Source organism: Cibotium barometz, chromosome 36 (genome assembly GCF_041138505.1).
Source record: "Cibotium barometz isolate CiBa-2024 chromosome 36, ASM4113850v1, whole genome shotgun sequence".
Taxonomy (NCBI): domain Eukaryota; kingdom Viridiplantae; phylum Streptophyta; class Polypodiopsida; order Cyatheales; family Cibotiaceae; genus Cibotium; species Cibotium barometz.
Genome location: NC_141081.1, coordinates 8,954,613 through 8,973,059, shown reverse-complemented (window position 1 = coordinate 8,973,059; position 18,447 = coordinate 8,954,613). Strand labels below are relative to the sequence as shown.

General features: G+C 38.7%; 1 protein-coding gene and 1 long non-coding RNA gene across 2 annotated transcripts in view; both read left to right on the top strand.

The window, feature by feature from the left end:
- The first annotated feature begins 459 nt into the window (after nucleotides 1-459).
- LOC147617457 (cholesterol 16,22-dihydroxylase CYP90G4-like) overlaps nucleotides 460-18,447 on the top strand; it is a 197,297-nt gene continuing 179,309 nt past the window's right edge. Inside the window, exons 1-2 of the mRNA XM_086775440.1 lie at nucleotides 460-464; nucleotides 2,926-3,115. Of these exons, the coding sequence (XP_086631566.1) occupies nucleotides 460-464; nucleotides 2,926-3,115 (195 nt within the window). The remainder of the gene's footprint in view (nucleotides 465-2,925; nucleotides 3,116-18,447) is intronic.
- LOC147617461 (uncharacterized) lies at nucleotides 6,797-7,319 on the top strand. Its single transcript, XR_015262187.1, has 3 exons — nucleotides 6,797-6,926; nucleotides 7,036-7,114; nucleotides 7,186-7,319. It is a non-coding gene; the product is annotated as an uncharacterized LOC147617461 (long non-coding RNA).

Below are 18,447 nucleotides of genomic sequence, written 5' to 3'. Positions count from 1 at the left end.
GGGAAGTGATGTCAAAAACAATACGAATGCTGATTTTGGTGCATACTGCAGTGAAGCAGAACGTGGGAAAAGCGATATGCATAAATTCGCTTCTTTTTTTTTTCTGAGATAAGTAATATTTTGTTTGTTTTGTTTCTTACAATTTCAAAAAAATCGTATAGCCTAGGAATAAAAATACTTCCCCTTTAAGGTTTCTTTGGGAACAAGAAGGCTTTGGAGAAAAAGGTTTTATGGTTTTGGAGAGTCTTGGAATAGGAAAGTATAGAAAAATACAAAGAGTTTCTGGGATTTGGATTTTATTTTGTAAAAAGCTACTTGGTTGGATTTTGGATTGCTAGACATGGAGTTTTCTAAAATCACATGAATATGTTGTACATGCGCCATATGTCATCTTTTTCCTTGTGAGTTGTTGGAATTTGAAAGCAGGTTTTTTATGAGATCAAGAGACATCTTGAAATGATGGAGTTGGCAATATATGATATATGTGATGTGAATGGTCACATGTATAAGGAAATCTTTTGTAAATTGTGTTATGCCTACATGTGATATGATTGAGGTATTTGGAAAAAGAGTCAGGAGATCTATGCTTGGAACTGGTCATGCTCTTGACACACAATTTATGTGTAATCATCAAGCTGAATTTGGGAATGTATTGAAGTGAATTGTCACATGTACATGTCAACAAAAATGGAGATGTCTTATGCTCCTTAAAGAGCTATCTGTTTTGTTTCCTTGCTGGGATTTTTGAAGCTACTCTCACAGCCAGAAGTCTCGCACTTTCCCAGCGATACCACCCACGTCACGACAGCGTAAAGAGCTAGAATTGAAGATTATGCAAGAAGATGATGACATGAATGTTTTTCTTGCTGAGATTAAAGATCTCAAAGAACAGTTGATTTCTGCAGGTGAGATTATTCCTGATCATTCTCTTGTGCAGACTGTTCTTGATGCTTTACCTGAGACATATCAGACTTTTGCTTCCACGTGGAGACTTCTTAATGAGGACAGACCTGATGCTGTCAAGTATGATACTTTAGTCAACAAGCTCTTGCAAGAAGCGCAGTCCAGGCAAAACAGGGCCAGGCAGCATGCAGTTGGTCAAGCATTTATTGCTGCCCAGCAGCAGAGAAGAAGTGGTAAGGCAGCCCCTTCCACTGTTTCTTTTCCTATTAGTAGGTCTGCAACTTCTTCTCCTTCCACAGGTAGCAACAATAAGTCTGAGAAGGCTCTTGATAAAGGCAAGAAAAAGACCAGGTGCAACTATTGTAAGGCAGATGATCATGTCATTAAGAATTGCCCTAAGCTAAAGGCTAAAGAGGCAAAGAAGAAAGAGTCAAATGCAGCCACAATAGCGGATGCTTCTACAAATGCGGATTCTGCAAATGTTGTGCAGGATACAGAATGGGCGTTTAGCGTGTATTGCCAGTATGACCCATCTGTACATGATGCATGTTTGGCAGTTTCTGTTGACTCTCATGTTTGGTATTTTGACAGTGGTGCTACAAAGCACATTACCTCACATCGTGATATGTTCACTTGTCTTGAGGCTGTCTCTAATGGGAATACTGTCACATGTGCCAATAATGCTTCTTACCCTGTGAAGGGCATTGGTAAAATTATGCTTACTGCTGCAAATGGCAGCGCTTTCACACTTTCAGATGCTTTGTATGTGCCAAGGATAAAGAAGAATCTATTGTCTGTCTCTGCGCTTGCTAGACTTGGATTTGTAGTCAAATTTGTGGATGACAGATGTATTGTTCATGATTTGACTTCTGGTGATACGATTATTGCATCTGGCACCTTGTTTCGTGGGCTGTATAGGCTCAATTCTTATGACAAGTGTGTGGAAGATTCTGATGAAAAGGCAGTTTCAGATGCAAAACTATGGCATGCTCGTTTTGGTCATCTGAACTTTGCTAGTCATACGACAAGCGGGAGTAAAGGTCTCATCAAAATCAATGCCCTTTTCTTGAGCATAACCCTTTGCAACAAGTCTAGCCTTATAGCGATCAACACTGCCATCTGGCTTTCGTTTCAACTTAAAAACCCACTTACATCCAATGGCCTTTTTACCAATAGGCAAATCACAATAAGACCATGTACCATTCTTTATTATAGCATCATATTCACTTTGCATTGTAGCTAACCAATTTTTTGATTTTTGTGCCTCATCAAATGAAAGAGGTTCTTCCTCTTTACACATACTAGACACAGCCAAAGCATAACAATCTGATGCATAAGAGGCATGCTGAAAACCTGAACGAGTACGACTAGATATAGGTGCATCAATTTTACTATCACACAAGGTTTGCACCAGCCATTTAGGTATATTTCTAGCTTGCTCATTTTCAGCCCTATCCTCAGAAATTACATCCTGTAAATCTGCATCAGAAATAGGCTGATCTATGATGTCGTTTGAAATCTGCATAGGCTGAATATTTACCTCATTAGGACTTACATTTGAATTCCCACCTGTAAACAGAGGCAACAATGTATCAAATACATCCCGTGAGCTCACACCTGTCTCTTTGGTACATGATAACAAAGGCTGCACAGCATCTTCCACAAAAACAATATCTCGACTAATCAAGATACGCTTTGACTGCGGATGATACAATCTGTAACCCTTGCTCTCAGCACTGTAACCAACAAAAATGCATTTGACAGCCTTATCATCCAATTTTCTGCGTTGTTGCACAGGCACTAAAGCATAGGCCAAGCAACCAAAGACACGCAAGTGACCAATAGAAGGCTTCCTGCCATGCCAAGCTTCGTATGGAGTAATAGACTGCAAGGCCTTAGTGGGACACCTATTGAGTACATATGCAGCACACATGACAACCTCAAGCCAAAACGCATGTGGCAAAGCTTAGCTCTTGACCATACATCGTGCCATCTCCATAAGTGACCTGTTTTTCCTCTTAGCAACACCATTTTGCTCTTACTTAATGTGCACGGCGCCCGCCACCGCCGTCTGCGCGAGCTTGCCACCACCCTCCTCAGCCCCACCGCCATCCAAGCAAACCACGTCCTTCCCGTCCAAGACCACGCCCTCGCCATCCTTCGCCCTTGGCTGCACCGCCCCTGTATCGACGCCCAACACGAATCTAAAAAGGTCAGCTTGCTATCCCATCTCCTTAATCATACCTAAACCTCACCTAATCAGACCTCTTGATTGTTTCGTTAATTGCTACTCTGGATGTTGCTGTCACAACTTCAATGCTAGATTGCTGCTGCAATTCCAAGGCTAGGTTGGATTATAATTAGTCATCTCATTTCCGTACAATGTTTGGTGCTAGTTCTCACTGTAATTCAAAGGTTAGTGGCTGGAACATTAGTTGTTTTATTTTTTATTTGGTTCCGAATCCTGATTTAAGCTACTCCAGCGCACATTTTTTAATGCTAGTTGTTGCAGCAGCTCCAAGGTTAGGATACCCTACCATTTTATCACTGATTTCAAAGTTCAGAAAATCAATGATGAACCTCTGAAGCGAAATCATTAAAGCCTTAGAAGAGGAAATCTATCATCCAGTTGTCCTAAAAAATAAAGTTAAAAAATCTGTCCTTTTTCTAAAAAGTAAGGAAACGCATCAGTTAAATTAATTGTTGATTTATTCAAAGACCACCATGATGTTGAAATTTGAGCTAAATGATGAGCTATGGTGGATCAAACACTAGAATCAACATAATTAACAAAAGTGATTAACAAGTGATTAAGATGTAATTAGTGAATAATTAGCACATAGATTAATGTAGGCATGGATACTCAAAAACCAGCAAATTCTCATTAGGGCTATGCCTCAATTTATAGAGTTTACATCAAGCATCTAATCCCATTGATTTCTCCATGATTCACTCCCAGAATATCTCCACCTTTTGCCTGATTCTCTCCACCTCTTCTCTTTTCCCTGAATATCTCCCAGAATATCTCCACACTCCTAAATTCCCTCATGCTACCCATTATTCTCTCCCAGTAGATTCTTCTAACCTTTTCACAGGTTCTTTCACAATTACATCTCCTCTTTTACAGCCTCTATCCAAGAGCTTGTTCCCACACACACCCTATTCACTTGTATTTTCAACACCTCCCCTCAAGTGAATAATCCTAACACACCTGGACCCTGTATCAAGTTTCCCTCTTACTTGATAGCCCGCGACTAGTGCCTCAAGTCCCTAAACTCCATAGTCCTTGACACTCTCTCTCTCTATGTGTCCAAGGCTACTATAAGTGCCTGCGACCTTGACTAAAGTGCTCACACATACATCTACCACTTGGCCTACATCATCGGTGGCTCAGAGGTGGTTTTACTTTATTGGGGCAGGTTACATTGGGTTGTGGGTTCTCTCTCTCTCTCTCTCTCAGAAAAGATGATCCGACTCCACTTCTCTTGGAGCCTCCATGAAGTTTGCCGATGTCGTTCCTTCTTCACTGGGTTTGCTGTAGCATTCTCTCACCATGTGTCCTGGCTTTCCACATTTGTGGCAAGTGAAGGTCCTCCCTCCTACTCTGCCTCTTCCTCGTCCTCGTCCTCGAGAGAATCCTCCTCGGGTGAAGAATGCTTTTTCCTCTCCTGCTGTTGAGTCGAGCTCTTTCTTCTCTTTGCCTCTGCTCTCTTGCTCTAGTAGAGCTGCTTCTATCTCATGTATCTTCAGTTCAGGTACATTCTTTAGTGTTGCTACAATGTTTTCATAATCTCCTTTGTCCACACTCTTCAAAAGTACAGCTAATGCTTCATCATCTTCTACCTTTTTGCCAATCTGCCAGTTGTTGCTTAATGCTTTTATATTTGTTCAAGTGTGTGATTAAAGGTTCACTTTCCTTCATGTCCAGTTTGTAGAATTGCATTAATAGATTTATCTTGGAATTTTTTGCTTGTGTACCAAATAATTTATTGAGTTCATCCCATGCATCTTTTGCCCACTGTATCCCTGTGATATGATGAATGATCTCATCATTTAAACTGAGTGCAATAAGCCCCAATGCTTTTTCATTCCTACTCTTCCACTCATTTTCCCCTCTCTCTGGGCATTCATCTCTCCCTTCAACTAATCCCCACAGATTTTCCTCATCAGCAAATACATGGTTTTTGTTTGCCATGTATAAAACTGTTCCCCATTAAATTTGGCTATTTCTTGTGCTGAATTCATGGTGATGTGAAGGGGGTCTTACCTCTTGATCCAAATTCAAGATTCAAGGGCAGTGTCTACCCTTTTACAACTCAATCTGGTGTTTAATAGATGATTACAATAATTTTATCAGCATAAAATCACCAGAAAGTACATTAAATTGAGAGTAACCAATTTGTACGGGATGGTTGGAGTATCAAACCAACTCCGATTTGCAATCTGAAGCTTTAGGGATCTGTATCAGATACGTAATGGTTAATTTGAACCCTCAATTACACCAAAGTACAGTGATTAGCACTGATTAGCAAATTAATGCTCTGGTTTGTGTGCACAAAACAGAGTATGCGGCGAGCTCAGATCTGGTGCCTTCCACTTCAAATGAGCTCAAATGCTTTGAAAGGCATCAATAGCAATGAGTCTAGTAGAGGATTAAGCCAAGAAACACAAGATTTGACCAAATAATGAAAGCTTAATCTCTGTTTTACCAAAGTCACCTGCAGATTTGATGAAGAGCTTGGATCTCACTGTAGACTTGATGAAATTGATTTCTGTCTTCACCAGCTTGTAGAGCATGCTTGATTACCCCTTGGGCTAGGAGGAATTCAAGCAATTTGACTTGAGCAAGTAGTAATGGTAAAAACTGCAGAGAAAAAAGGCGCCTGCAAAAAACGCAAAATCTCCTGATTCCTTCGGCGGTTTGCTGCGCCGTTTCGATGGGCTGGTAGCCAGGGGTGTTGGCTAGCTTAAGCTAGAAGCTTGTGACCTAATGTGATGTGTGCTAAGTGCTAGAGACCCTCCACTGGCTGGGGGTGAAGGGGAAGAGTGAAAACTCACTAAAAAACTTGATTTTTTGCTAATTACCTACTAATCCTGATTATTTCACTAATGGGCTCATAAATCTGGTTGATTCTAGGCATGGCTCTAATACCATGTTGAAATTTGAGCTAAATGATGAGCTATGGTGGATCAAACACTAGAATCAACATAATTAACAAAGTGATTAGCAAGTGATTAAGACGTAATTAGTGAATAATTAGCACATAGATTAATGTAGGCATGGATACTCAAAAACCAGCAAATTCTCATTAGGGCTATGCCTCAATTTATAGAGTTTACATCAAGCATCTAATCCCATTGATTTCTCCATGATTCACTCCCAGAATATCTCCACCTTTTGCCTGATTCTCTCCACCTCTTCTCTTTTCCCTGAATATCTCCCAGAATATCTCCACACTCCTAAATTCCCTCATGCTACCCATTATTCTCTCCCAGTAGATTCTTCTAACCTTTTCACAGGTTCTTTCACAATTACATCTCCTCTTTTACAGCCTCTATCCAAGAGCTTGTTCCCACACACACCCTATTCACTTGTATTTTCAACACATGAAACATAACTATTGTTCCCAAATCATACCATGTTTACATACATTCGCATGTATGATGAATGTACATGTGTGCTGTATGCACACGCATGCAAAAATACACAATATCTGACCCTATTTAGACATTTTGAAAAGATAGTGATGAATGTTTGGGGAATTAGTTGATTTAATTCAGGGTACTTAGTTTACGTGTTTATTTGTGGCTGAAATTTAATGTTTGGGTAGTTAGTTGATTTAATTCAGGGTCAGTTTACGTGTTTATTTGGGGCTGAAATTTAAGGTTGGATAATTAGTTGATTTAATTCACGGTCAGTAATCTCGCATTTGCAGAGAGAGCACTCCCTCATTCGGAAAAGCAAGAAAGACAACGAGAAGCTCACCTGGGATGATTTCAAACAGATGCAATTTACAGAACTGGTGAGTTTCTCTAAAATCAAGGCTTTGATGATTCTATTGGAATTATAATCATTTCTAGCAAGAGATGCTAAATGCTGACTAATTTTATCTTAAATTTGAAATAAAAAAGGTGGTGAAGGAAGCGCTGAGGATGGCGAGTATCGTACACTATGTAACTCGAGAATCTCTGCAGGATATTGTTTTCAAAGGTAATTAGATCTCAATTGAGTATAAATTAATGCATCACATTTACTAATTAACCACACTTGCTTTATTACAGACATGATTATCCCAAAGGGGTGGATGATTTTGATCAATTTTGCTATGGTGCATCTCAACTCTAACTACTACCCAAACCCTCTTAAATTTGACCCATGGCGTTGGATGGTGATGATTTGTGTCCCTCAACTCTTCCTCAAATTTCTAGTGGAATTTTCTTTAATGATGTTTTTAATAACCCTTAATTTGGTTCAATTAGCATCCTGCAAATAATAATCCTACCTTCTTAATGCCTTTTGGTGGAGGAATAAGAAGCTTCCTTGGATCAATCTTGGCCAAATTCCAAGTTTCCATATATCATTCACTACCTTGTCACTCTTTACAAGTAATGTTTTGCTAATTTTAAGTAATAATGACTTTTTGTTTGAAAGAAGTTATTCTTAATTGTGGTAATAATAATGGAGGTTATTCTCAATTGCAGAAAAACATATGGAATTTTAAATTTGGGAAATTCATTATTTTCACTTTGTGTGGGCCTTCTTGATAAACGCTCCTAAATTGGTTGTTAAAAAAATGAATAGTTTTTTTGATTTTTTTAAAGCAGGTGGGATCGGATAATTGAGAAAGATGGGCAGCTTGATGAGGTGTCTAGCCTCTCTTTTCCTTCAATGCGTAAAGGCCTAACCATTAGAGTAGAGGCCCTCTCTTTATAGAGAAGAATTTATTTATGAATGAACCAGCTTTAATTTTGTGTACAAAAAATTAGACTTGAGTTAATTGCTTGTAAATTCGATAATAGAAATTTTGAATTTTAATTGCACTTAAATGGGGAACACTAGATGTCCAAACAATGCTAAAACGAAGCCGCAATGGGTTATTAACTAATCTCCATCAAATTAGTTATAAAAAAAGGAAGATTATCACCTAATCTTAGTCAAATTGGTTATTGAAAGGGAAGCTTTGTCACCTAATTCCCCTATTTGAGGAGGTCTCAAGGAAGTCAAATAAAGTTGAGATTAAAATTTTTTGAAAAAAGCTTTAGAAAAAATTTGATATATGTGGCAATATCATGTCAATTAGACATTGAGGCTAATATTGAGATAATATTTGATAGTAACATTCTAATTTTCTTCTTGGATGCAAATATTGAGTTTTCATAAAATGGTTTATATACATGAGCTCATAATTGCAATGTTCGGTCGTCCATTTACAATTGGGGGTCCAAAACTTGTTTTCCTAGCTCTATGTACATCTATTCATCATGACTTGCATTACACAAGCCGTAAGCTCGGTCATCCCATGTCTCTTTTATAATCAGTGCTTTATGTGGTTACAAAAAGGTAAATTACAAAGGTGTAGCCACGCACAAGGTAATGTTAATCAGAGTGGTTAACAGCCACACTGCTAGATCCTTGGCAAGCATTTTCTGTATGACTTCTTCCTTATTTGACTGTATTTCAACTTCAGCTTTTTGCTTCTCCCCTTCCTCTGCACACAGTTCTAGGAACATGCACATGAGGTCAGAATCTGGCTCCAACAATTGAAGTTCTTCCTCATCATTCTCTAAACTATCTTCCTCTGTTTCTGAGTCCTCTGTGGAATTGGTTTCTTCATCTTCATCTTCTGAGGTACTACTCTTTGGAATCAATTCTCTCCCTTTGGCTATGTCATATCTGACTTGTTTTCTGGCAGGTTGATCTAGTCCTAACATAAGGTGTCCTCTTTGCTAATCTTGCCCTCCTCTCGTTGCTCTTAGCCATGGTCTCTCCAAAATTAATGAATAAGCTTTTGTCATTGTTGTTGGCATGACATGAACATCCAACTCAGCTTCATGTCCAAGAATGGTTACCTGCAACTTCTTTACCACCCCCAAACATTTGACTTTTGCAATATTTGCCATTCTAACTCTAAACTCAGAAGGTGCACTTACCTTCAGCCTTAAAGCCTCCTTAGTCTGTTGGGTCATTACACAACTCTAGGAACTTTAAACTTATTCACCCAAGCATCCATGGGTGGCAAGCGAATAATCCTTATCTCTTTTAACACGCACTCTATTCAGCTGACATACTTCGTTCTCTTTCTTGGAAACCCTTGTGTTGACCAATTTACTCCACGTTCTCCTGAGTTTAGGACACAGTTGCAATAGTTGGGACCAAGACAGACTAGGACCCTTGTGCTAGAGATTTGTCATCAAATCATACTCTTGTTCCTGAGCCCCTAAAGGAAAATCTTACATTCCAATACGCCTTTTGGGCCTGTTCTTCCTCTTACCTTCTTAAAACTAGTCCTCCACTTGCTTTCCTTTCTTCCTCTTGGATGGTCCTACTTCATCTTCACCCTCTGCAGCTCTAGTTCTTTTATTAGCTAATATATCAGCTTCTTCTTCCATACCAATTAGATTAACTTCACCTTGTCTAGGCCCATTGGCTGGCTGTGGGTTGAACCTAAGGTCCCTGTGGATTTGGAATCTCCTCTTCCCTTTTGATATCTTGCCTTTCCTCCCTCTCCTAGGTGATAGAGGATACACATCTCCTACCATTCTCTTGGGGGGGTAAGCACATTGAGAAGATATATGACCCCTTTCCATACAATTGAAACATTGGACATTCATGTTGGGTGCTCCTTTGCCTCTACCTCTCATTCCTTCTCTATCTCCTATCTTAGGGGCAGTCCTGCCTCCTTGCAACAAACTCAGATTTAAATTCTCCATTTGTTGAGTCGGTTGATTAATACCTTGCATCAATTGATCAACAGCCTGGAACTGGAGCAGTCCTCCCTTCTTCTATCCTTATCTATCTCGTGCACTAGGGGAAGTTCTTCCTCCTTGCAACAAACTCAGATTCAAATTCATCATTTGTTGAGTCAGCTAATTAATGCCTTGCATCAATTGATTAGCAGCCATTAGAACTAGAGAAGTCCTCTCTTCTTCTGTCCTTCTCTCCTCAGACATAGCAGGTCTATTCTCAGACGGAATCTTCCTTTGCTTTTGAGCCAATCTCTGAAGCTTCCATTCCTTCTCTCTTGGAGTCCTTAAAGCTTCATCAAAGGTTCCTGGTCTTTTTAACTCCACCTTCTCTTTTGTGTCCTAGTTGTTTATCAAAAGCGGTGTCGAGAGTGGAGGAGTTTCTAGCGACAGGGAAATGGCAGCAGGGACAGAGTACTTCGTCTCATCATCACACCACCCTCATGTTGATAACAATTCAGTGCAGCTTGAGCGCAATGCCCATCATCTTCTTCAACCTTGCTTTCTTGCAGTGTCTTTGATAGTGTTGGGTCCGACACTTGCCGCCTTCCGCTATTACAAGAAATGCTTGAGTGATCAGCAGTCCTCAGCTCTGTACAAGCTCCCCCCTGGGAGCCATGGCCTGCCTCTTCTCGGAGAAACGCTGCAGTTCGCCTTCTTCAATAGCGGCCCCATACAAGGCTCCGCAGGTATGGCCTCATTGCTGATCTCCTCCTCTTCTTTATCAAATGCATACAAATAATATACGTTAAAACTGAGAATTTTAGTGCTTAATTGCTGGTAGTAATAATAATGAGCTTTCTAAAACAAATTAAAATAGGTGGAGTTTTTTTGACCGCAAAGCGTATTATTGTTGCATTTTTTAGCCTACGACGCAGTCTGTTTTTTAAAAATAATTATTGATATTTAAAAAACACCATATTAAACGTTCAAAAAAACGCGTGTCACTAAAAAAACCATTTTATACGCTCAATTTTTATTTTTATTTTGAGGTATAGGGTGACACAGTGGACTTTAATTATGCACGTGTGCAGGCATATATATATATATATGTCTATTACATATTATCCATGGATAACTTTTTTTGAGTCGTGGCACAAGGAGAGGAGAGAAAAGAGAAATACTAGATTTCTAAAAAATAAGAAGAAAAATCCGCCTACTGCCATGTGACAATAGGGGATTTTTTTTCATTCTTTAGTGCCCTACTAATGAGCGGACCCGTGCTTCACGCACCTTTTGAGACCTCCAAATTCAAATTCTACCCGAACCTTCTCCCTTTCCCAAACCTCCAAATTCTTACCACGTGGTAGCTTTGTGAAACTCTTCTCGAGTGGGCCAACTTGTCTACGGCGGCAGGTTTGACCCACTCTTAGACCCGCCTTCGGTGAGTCAGTTGTTGACTGGTCTAAACCGTTGATATATATATATATATATACGCCTATTATATATTATCCATGGATAACTTTTTTAAGACGACGTGGCCCAAGGAGAGGAGAGAAAAGAGAAATACTAGATTTCTAAAAAATGAGAAAAAAAATCCACATACTGCCATGTGATAATAGGGGATTTTTTTCATTCTTTAGTGCCCTACTAGTGGGCAGACCCATGCTTCGCACACCTTTTGAGACCTCCAAATTCAAATTCTACCCGAACCTTTGCAAACCTCCTTCTCCCCTTCCCAAACCTCCAAATTCCACGTCGGAGCTTTGTGCCATTTCCAATCATCCCTTCATCGGTGTATCTATGGCATCATTGGCAACCAGAACGCTCACCACCTGTCCACTCAGGGGCCTTTTCGATAGTTCCTAGCTCATAGTAACCGGTAATTTATTCACTTATAAAATTCAAGATGGAATCTCCATTGAAGATCAGTAAGATCAACCAACATATCCATATAAAAGAGCCATGGACTCATCCATTGACGACCAGCAAGGTCAATCAACCAGATCCATGCTCGGTTTCAGAAAACAACTCTTACTCCTTGTTCTAATATCTTCCACGACGCACGTGTGGGTATCTTTGGCGACCCAGAGCCCGAGTACCGTATGGTCAGTACCCTCTAGGATCCTTCAGAGGTGACCTAGTGCTTCACTCATAGGCCGCGTCCTTGGTCCCTCATCCACCGTACCAGAAGCTCACCATTTGAATCAAGCCGAGGCTGGTCAAGACCTCGGCCGACCTTGCTACGCAAGACGTCCTTCGTTGACTCTTCGTTAGCTGTTGCAACTTTATCAGCTAGATCTCCACGACCTCATTCACAAGATGGTCAAAATGCTTCCCCAGCATTTTTGACATAAAACAGTCATTTAAAAACAGGTCATAAATACAGTTCCTATAATGAACTCTCGTCTTTCACATTGTTCCACATCCGTCCACATTACTTAATCCCCATATCCAATTTATATGTATACCCATTCTCATTCAGTCACATCATTTTCCATATCCAATTTATATGTATACCCATTCTCATTCAGTCACATCATTTTCCATCTCATCACATCTTTCCTCATTTATTCTCATCACATCTCATCCACTCGCACAGCAACCCATATTCACATCTCATCACACCTCATTCATTTCACATCTATCTCAATTTACATCACATCTCATTCATTCACTCACATTGATATCACATCCTTTCACATACACATCCACATCCATTCTTCCACATACACAACCACATCCATTTTTCCACATACACATCCGCATTCATTCTTCCACATACACATCCACATCCATTCTTCCACACATACACATCCACATCCATTTTTCCACATACACATCCACATCCATTCTTCCACATACACACACATACACATACACATCCACATACACATCCACATCCATTCACATTCTATCACATTCCATACACCTCTTATCACATCCATTCACATTCTATCCCATACACATCTTATCGCATCCTATTTTCACCTTATCTCATCCATTCACATGCTATTCCCATTTAATAGCTTTTTCGAGGTTGATCCTGATAATGGGACTTTTTCTAAAATTTTTGCCAATTGCTTGGCCTAATTAAAGGTTGTTTTTCTCGACGACTATTTCCATATTCATTCTCAATTTCTCAAATGAATTATATTCAATATTCCTCTTTTGAATAAAAGGATTCGTGGGATTTACAGAAATCAATTCTACCCATATGTCCACTTTTGATAATAAATAATCATAAATTGAATTCTACTAAGAATTCCTCTTCTTCTCATTTAATTTCTTGGATCTCAAATACCATGGGAATTCCTCTTTTTGCATTTAATTAATTGCATTCCAATGTCATGGGTATTCCTCTTTTATCATCAAATATTTCTCATAAAGTAATTTCATCTAAAATAAAATACCCATTAATTCAATATGCTAGGAATTTCTCTTTTCCCATCTAAATGGTGGAATTCCAAATGCCATAAGAATTCCTCTTTTAACATTTAAATATTTTTCATAGATAAAATAACTTTATCTAAATTTCATCTTTGAATTTAATTAAAATACTCATTAATTCCAATATACTAGGAATTTCTCTTTTTCCATCTCAATGATGGAATTCCAAATGTCATAGAAATTCCTCTTTTAACATTTAAATGAATTACTAGATATTCCTCTTTTGCTAATTACTATTTATGCATAAACATAAAAAATCAAATTTTTCATGATTATAATGAGAATCATTCAATTAATCTAGGATGATTAATTCTAGAATATGGTAGGAAGTCCTCTTTTCATATTATGAATGAAAATGATTTATGTGTTATTTTTTTCAGAAATTTTGTCATAGCTCCGTTGCTATTACTGATAATTCTCAAATAATTTGAAAGCATAAAGTTTAATAATATCCCTATGATTAGAATAATCCATTAATTGGATCAATATCCAATTATGAACTTGATTCTTATTTTTTCCATAAATTAAATAGCATAAAAGTATTAAAAAGCCACTTATTTGGCCTCTAATTTGACAAGCATAGAAATTACTTTTAGATTAGAGAATTGCTTCATGAAGAAGCTTCATTTGAATATAGAATAGGTCATAGGAATGACCATTCTTTGGAGGGGAGAGAGACATGCTTAAAAAAACATTTAATTTAATCATAAATGAAAATTTATGTATTTCTTCATTACAATACATTAAAGAACTCCAATAGTATTCAAAAGCCATTCAAATTAATGCTTCTCAAGCTTGAGAGGGGTTGAGAAGAGAGAAACATTTGGAGATTAAAGAAAAAAGACCATAAACCATAATTTACCTCCTAAATTGCTTCATTCTTTGATCAAAGTAGAGGCCCCCAACCAATCATTTGGTTTGGTATGTTAATGAAGTCTCCAAGGAAGATTGAAGAGAAAAAGAAGCTCCAATCTCTTCAATTTGTAGAGGATTTTTAGAGGATAATAGAAAATATCATTATTTCAGTATAATACTGGCATGGTATAGTTCTCATATTTTTTTACAAAGGGCTAAGGATCTATTTATAGGTGAGGGAGGCCTCTAACCAAGTCCAACTAGTTTCTAGAATTTTCCAGGTTCAGTTTGGCTGAATTTGGACAAGATTTGGACCTAGTTTGGCTCCCTTTTGATTTGGTTTGATCCACGAGAGAGGAGAGATAAAAATATCACAATATTTTTGAGTTTAAAACTCCACCACACATGTGAAATAGGCACCTCCTTGAAGAACCCCCTTATCCTTACCAAGGTGTCAAAATTGATTCATTATACCCAAAATATCTCATTTTTTTAGTAATACTCATAGTTTTTTACTAATAAACCTTGTCCTTAGTCAACTCTTCGTCTTATGTGAGCATTTACTCATTTTTGGGAGGTTTTTCTTTTATAAATTGGATTTATCTCCTTCCCCCACACTTGGATTGATCCTGCTGGCCCCCATAGGAACCTTAATTGGAGCATAATTCAAAAATTTCTAGGCGAGGGGGTTGCAGAAGAGTCCCTCTGAGGTGGGGCGGGAGGAACCTCCATCAGAGTCTGAAGCTGAGTCGAAGGCAAAGCGATAAACGGGGGGTCTAAGAGCCCTGGACCCTTAGACTAAGGTCCTTTTTATCTATTTTCAATTAATTCCAATTGCACATTGGAAAGTTCTTTTTGAATTTCTGTTTCAAGGGAAACCATTTTAGACACTAGGAGGATTTTTATATCCAAAAATATCTGAATTTTGGATTATCTCTCTCTAGATATTTTCTCTCTCTAGGTCAAAAAAGGGTAAAACAGAATCTTTCTTTTATTTCAAAGAGGGGAATAATTACAAGATCAGAAGGGGAGGTTCTTACACCTGTACACCTCAAAAGCTGGAGGAAAGAATCTTACATCCTACCCCACTTAAAAAACACGAGATGTCCTCATCTCGTAGGTGGAGTATGATCTCTTTCATCTTCTTCTTCTTCTTCAATCACTTCCAGTGTTACTGTCTTTGAAGTGGATGGCCGATTTGGGAACATCTCTCTTTGACTTTCCCTATTCTGAGGTGGAGGTCTTGCATTACTTTGGATTGAAACTGCGGGTTGGTTAGAGGGTCTACCTCTGGGATTTCTCTGATTTTGGAAGAAAGAAACATGATTACTCTAGAAGGAAGGAGCTGGAGTCTAGAATCTTGATCCTTGATTTTCTTGCCCTGACAACCTTGTTCCAAAAGGAGTTGGGCAATCCATACTGCCGCATGTCCAAATCCTTGATAGTTATAGCATTTCACTTCCTTGTTCCAAGGGTGGAATTTTTGAAGTTGAATTCCAAGGGATTGAGTTCCGGGAAAAGGACATTTCTTCTATTCTGAAACTTCACATATCCTGGGCTTGACCCTTATATCTCTTAGATGGTGGAAGGTTGGAATCACCTTCTAGAGCTAAAAACCTTTTGAGAGGTGATGATGTTGGCTTTGGTGGTGGGACCTTAACATCAAAAGCCTTGGCAAAATCCTTTGCCATCCACACTGCTTCAGCCATGGAAACAGCCTTGGCATTCTTCACTAGGATATTCAAAGGTTCGTTTAGTCCCCGAATGAGCCTAGCCACCATCACGCGTTCTTTATCTAGCGGTGGTGAGTATTTGAGGAGGAGAGCGAACGCTTGGTGATATACTTCAATAGTTCTGCTCCCCTGGGTTAACTCTAAGAATTCGTTCATCTTTATTTCCAAAAAGTCGGGAGGATAGAATCTCTTCCTTAAGTAAATTTTGAGATCATTCCATGTCTGAGTGTTTCGATTCACACGGTTTGTCTCCCAGTGGTTTCTCCATGCTATTCTCACTATTTCTACTATCTTCAACCTTGCAAGAGCCATTTTGCTCTTCTCATTGTACCCGGTGACATCGAAGTACTCTGCGATCTATGAAGAGTTTTACGAACATCCAAGTCGAGCTCTTTCTCATCGAGTTAGGGGTTATCATTCCTATCTTCAGCCTTGCAAGAGCCATTTTGCTCTTCTCATTATACCCGGTGACATCGAAGTACTCTGCGATCTATGAAGAGTTTTACAAACATCCAAGTTGAGCTCTTTCTCATCGAGTTGGGGGTTATCATTCCTACCACAACGACCTCGATCCATGATCCTATCAATACGAAAATTCTTGTTAAGTCCTTTTATTTGCAATTTAAATCCAACTTTAGATCCAACTGATTCTGGGGTTCTTTAGATTGGTTAGCTCTCCGCAGAATCATGGGATAAAGATCCCTTATATAGAGCTCATTATCAAATAACAATTCATTCAGAACATATCATTCATATTCTTAACACAATAATGGTCCATCAGATCAAAAATTCCATCCGAACATTCCTCCATGGAAGTTTTAGTTATGCAAGTTTTGAATCTTGTCATCCCTTGAATGGATCCACTAGGTCGTGTTAACAGTAGCAATCTGTCAGCACAATCCACTAATCTCGTAGTGATTTGCTAAAGTCATTATCGTCATTCCAGTTACGAACATCATCATAGGGATTCGTCCCATTCATCCTCATTGTGGCTTTGCTCAGCTTATTACATTTCAACCAAAACTCAAGAATGTACTTGTCATGCATTCGCCTAGGTGCCTTCTTCTGAGGTTCCAAGTAACAGGCTGAATCGATGCTGATGGTATTGAGTCTACATTCTATAAAAACTTTTCATGATTTTTTATATGTGCTGCTTCTATTGTTGCTGGTCTCGCCTCTCCATTTTTTGGATTTCCATCCAAGTGAAGTATTGAAACAAACGCTATCCCATTGCCTAGATCTATTCCTGCACTAAATTTTGTGAGTAAATTATGTTTTGATGCCTATGAGAGGTAGATGCTATGTTTGCATATGTCATGGAGCCACTCATAAATGACGTTTGATATCAACTAACGTAATTTCTCTTGCAGATTTCTACCTTCTACATAAGCTTGAAGACTTGAAAATGTAGAATGAAGACTCGCAATGTTGCAAACGTAAAACGTCACTTTTTTATTGTCCTTCAAAAACTATGGAGACGGTAGAAGCAATCTTGTAAGTTGTAGCATGACTCTACGAGGGAGAAACGAGTTCCACATCTGATAGCTGACACATTCACGTATGCCTTGTGTGATTTCAGATTTAGGTATGCCTTGTCTGATTTCTCTCCCCACGTAATATAAAGCCCTGCTTGTATCACTATATCTTGTCCCATGTGTTGAGTAACGTTGTGTGCCTTTCACATTGACATGGGTAGCTTTTTTTTGCTTACATCTAGTTCATCAGTTTGTGAATATTTCATCTCACATAATCTCAAAACTAATTCCTTTGGGTATTTTTGTAATTGGTTGTTCCGTGAGTGAGTGCACTGCTATCATGTTCTCAATAATTTATAGGAACACTCTATTACATTAACCTCCTCCTTTTGCTGATTTGGAGATGTAATATCAAATCTCAAGTACCTCGACTTTTGTAGACAAGTTAATTTTTGGTGTTTTTGCATTTTTTACATAGGGTTTACTTAGAAAAGCTTAACCACCCTTCAAAAGAGCTGTGGCCACATAGCTCAAAATGACAACCCTGGATCTATTCTAAGTGATGCACCTCTGATGTTGACTCTATTGCTACTCTGCATTGGAGAGGATTGTGTAGCCAATGGAGAGCCATGAGTGGAGAAGATAGTTGGCCATAAATGGCTACTTTATGAGAGTCCAAAGATGGCAAATCTAAGGCTAGTTTGGGAGGGTAGCACCCACCCATAGGGAGATGTGGGGCTGAGGGAGATGAAGTAAAAAGATGCCAAATAATGAAGGGAAGCCAGCCCTTACAGGCTACACATTGGAATCTAAAAATTGGCAAGTTTCATACATATAAGTAACATCAAAAAGTGTGTATCAACCAAACAACTAGCAGGTCTTCCTCCAGCTGACTATTGGTTAGTTGCATCTAGATGTTATAGACATGGTTGGTAGAGAAGTTACCACTAGATATTGTGGACCTTTTTATATATAGCTTCATAAGGCTAGAACAAATCTAATCTTATAAATTTAAGTTTTTTAAGAAACTTAAAATTAAACAAAAACCAAATTACATAACGAAGAAAAAACAAAACAACATTTTTAAAAAAAGAACCTCAACAATTATAAGCGTAGCAACACTTATG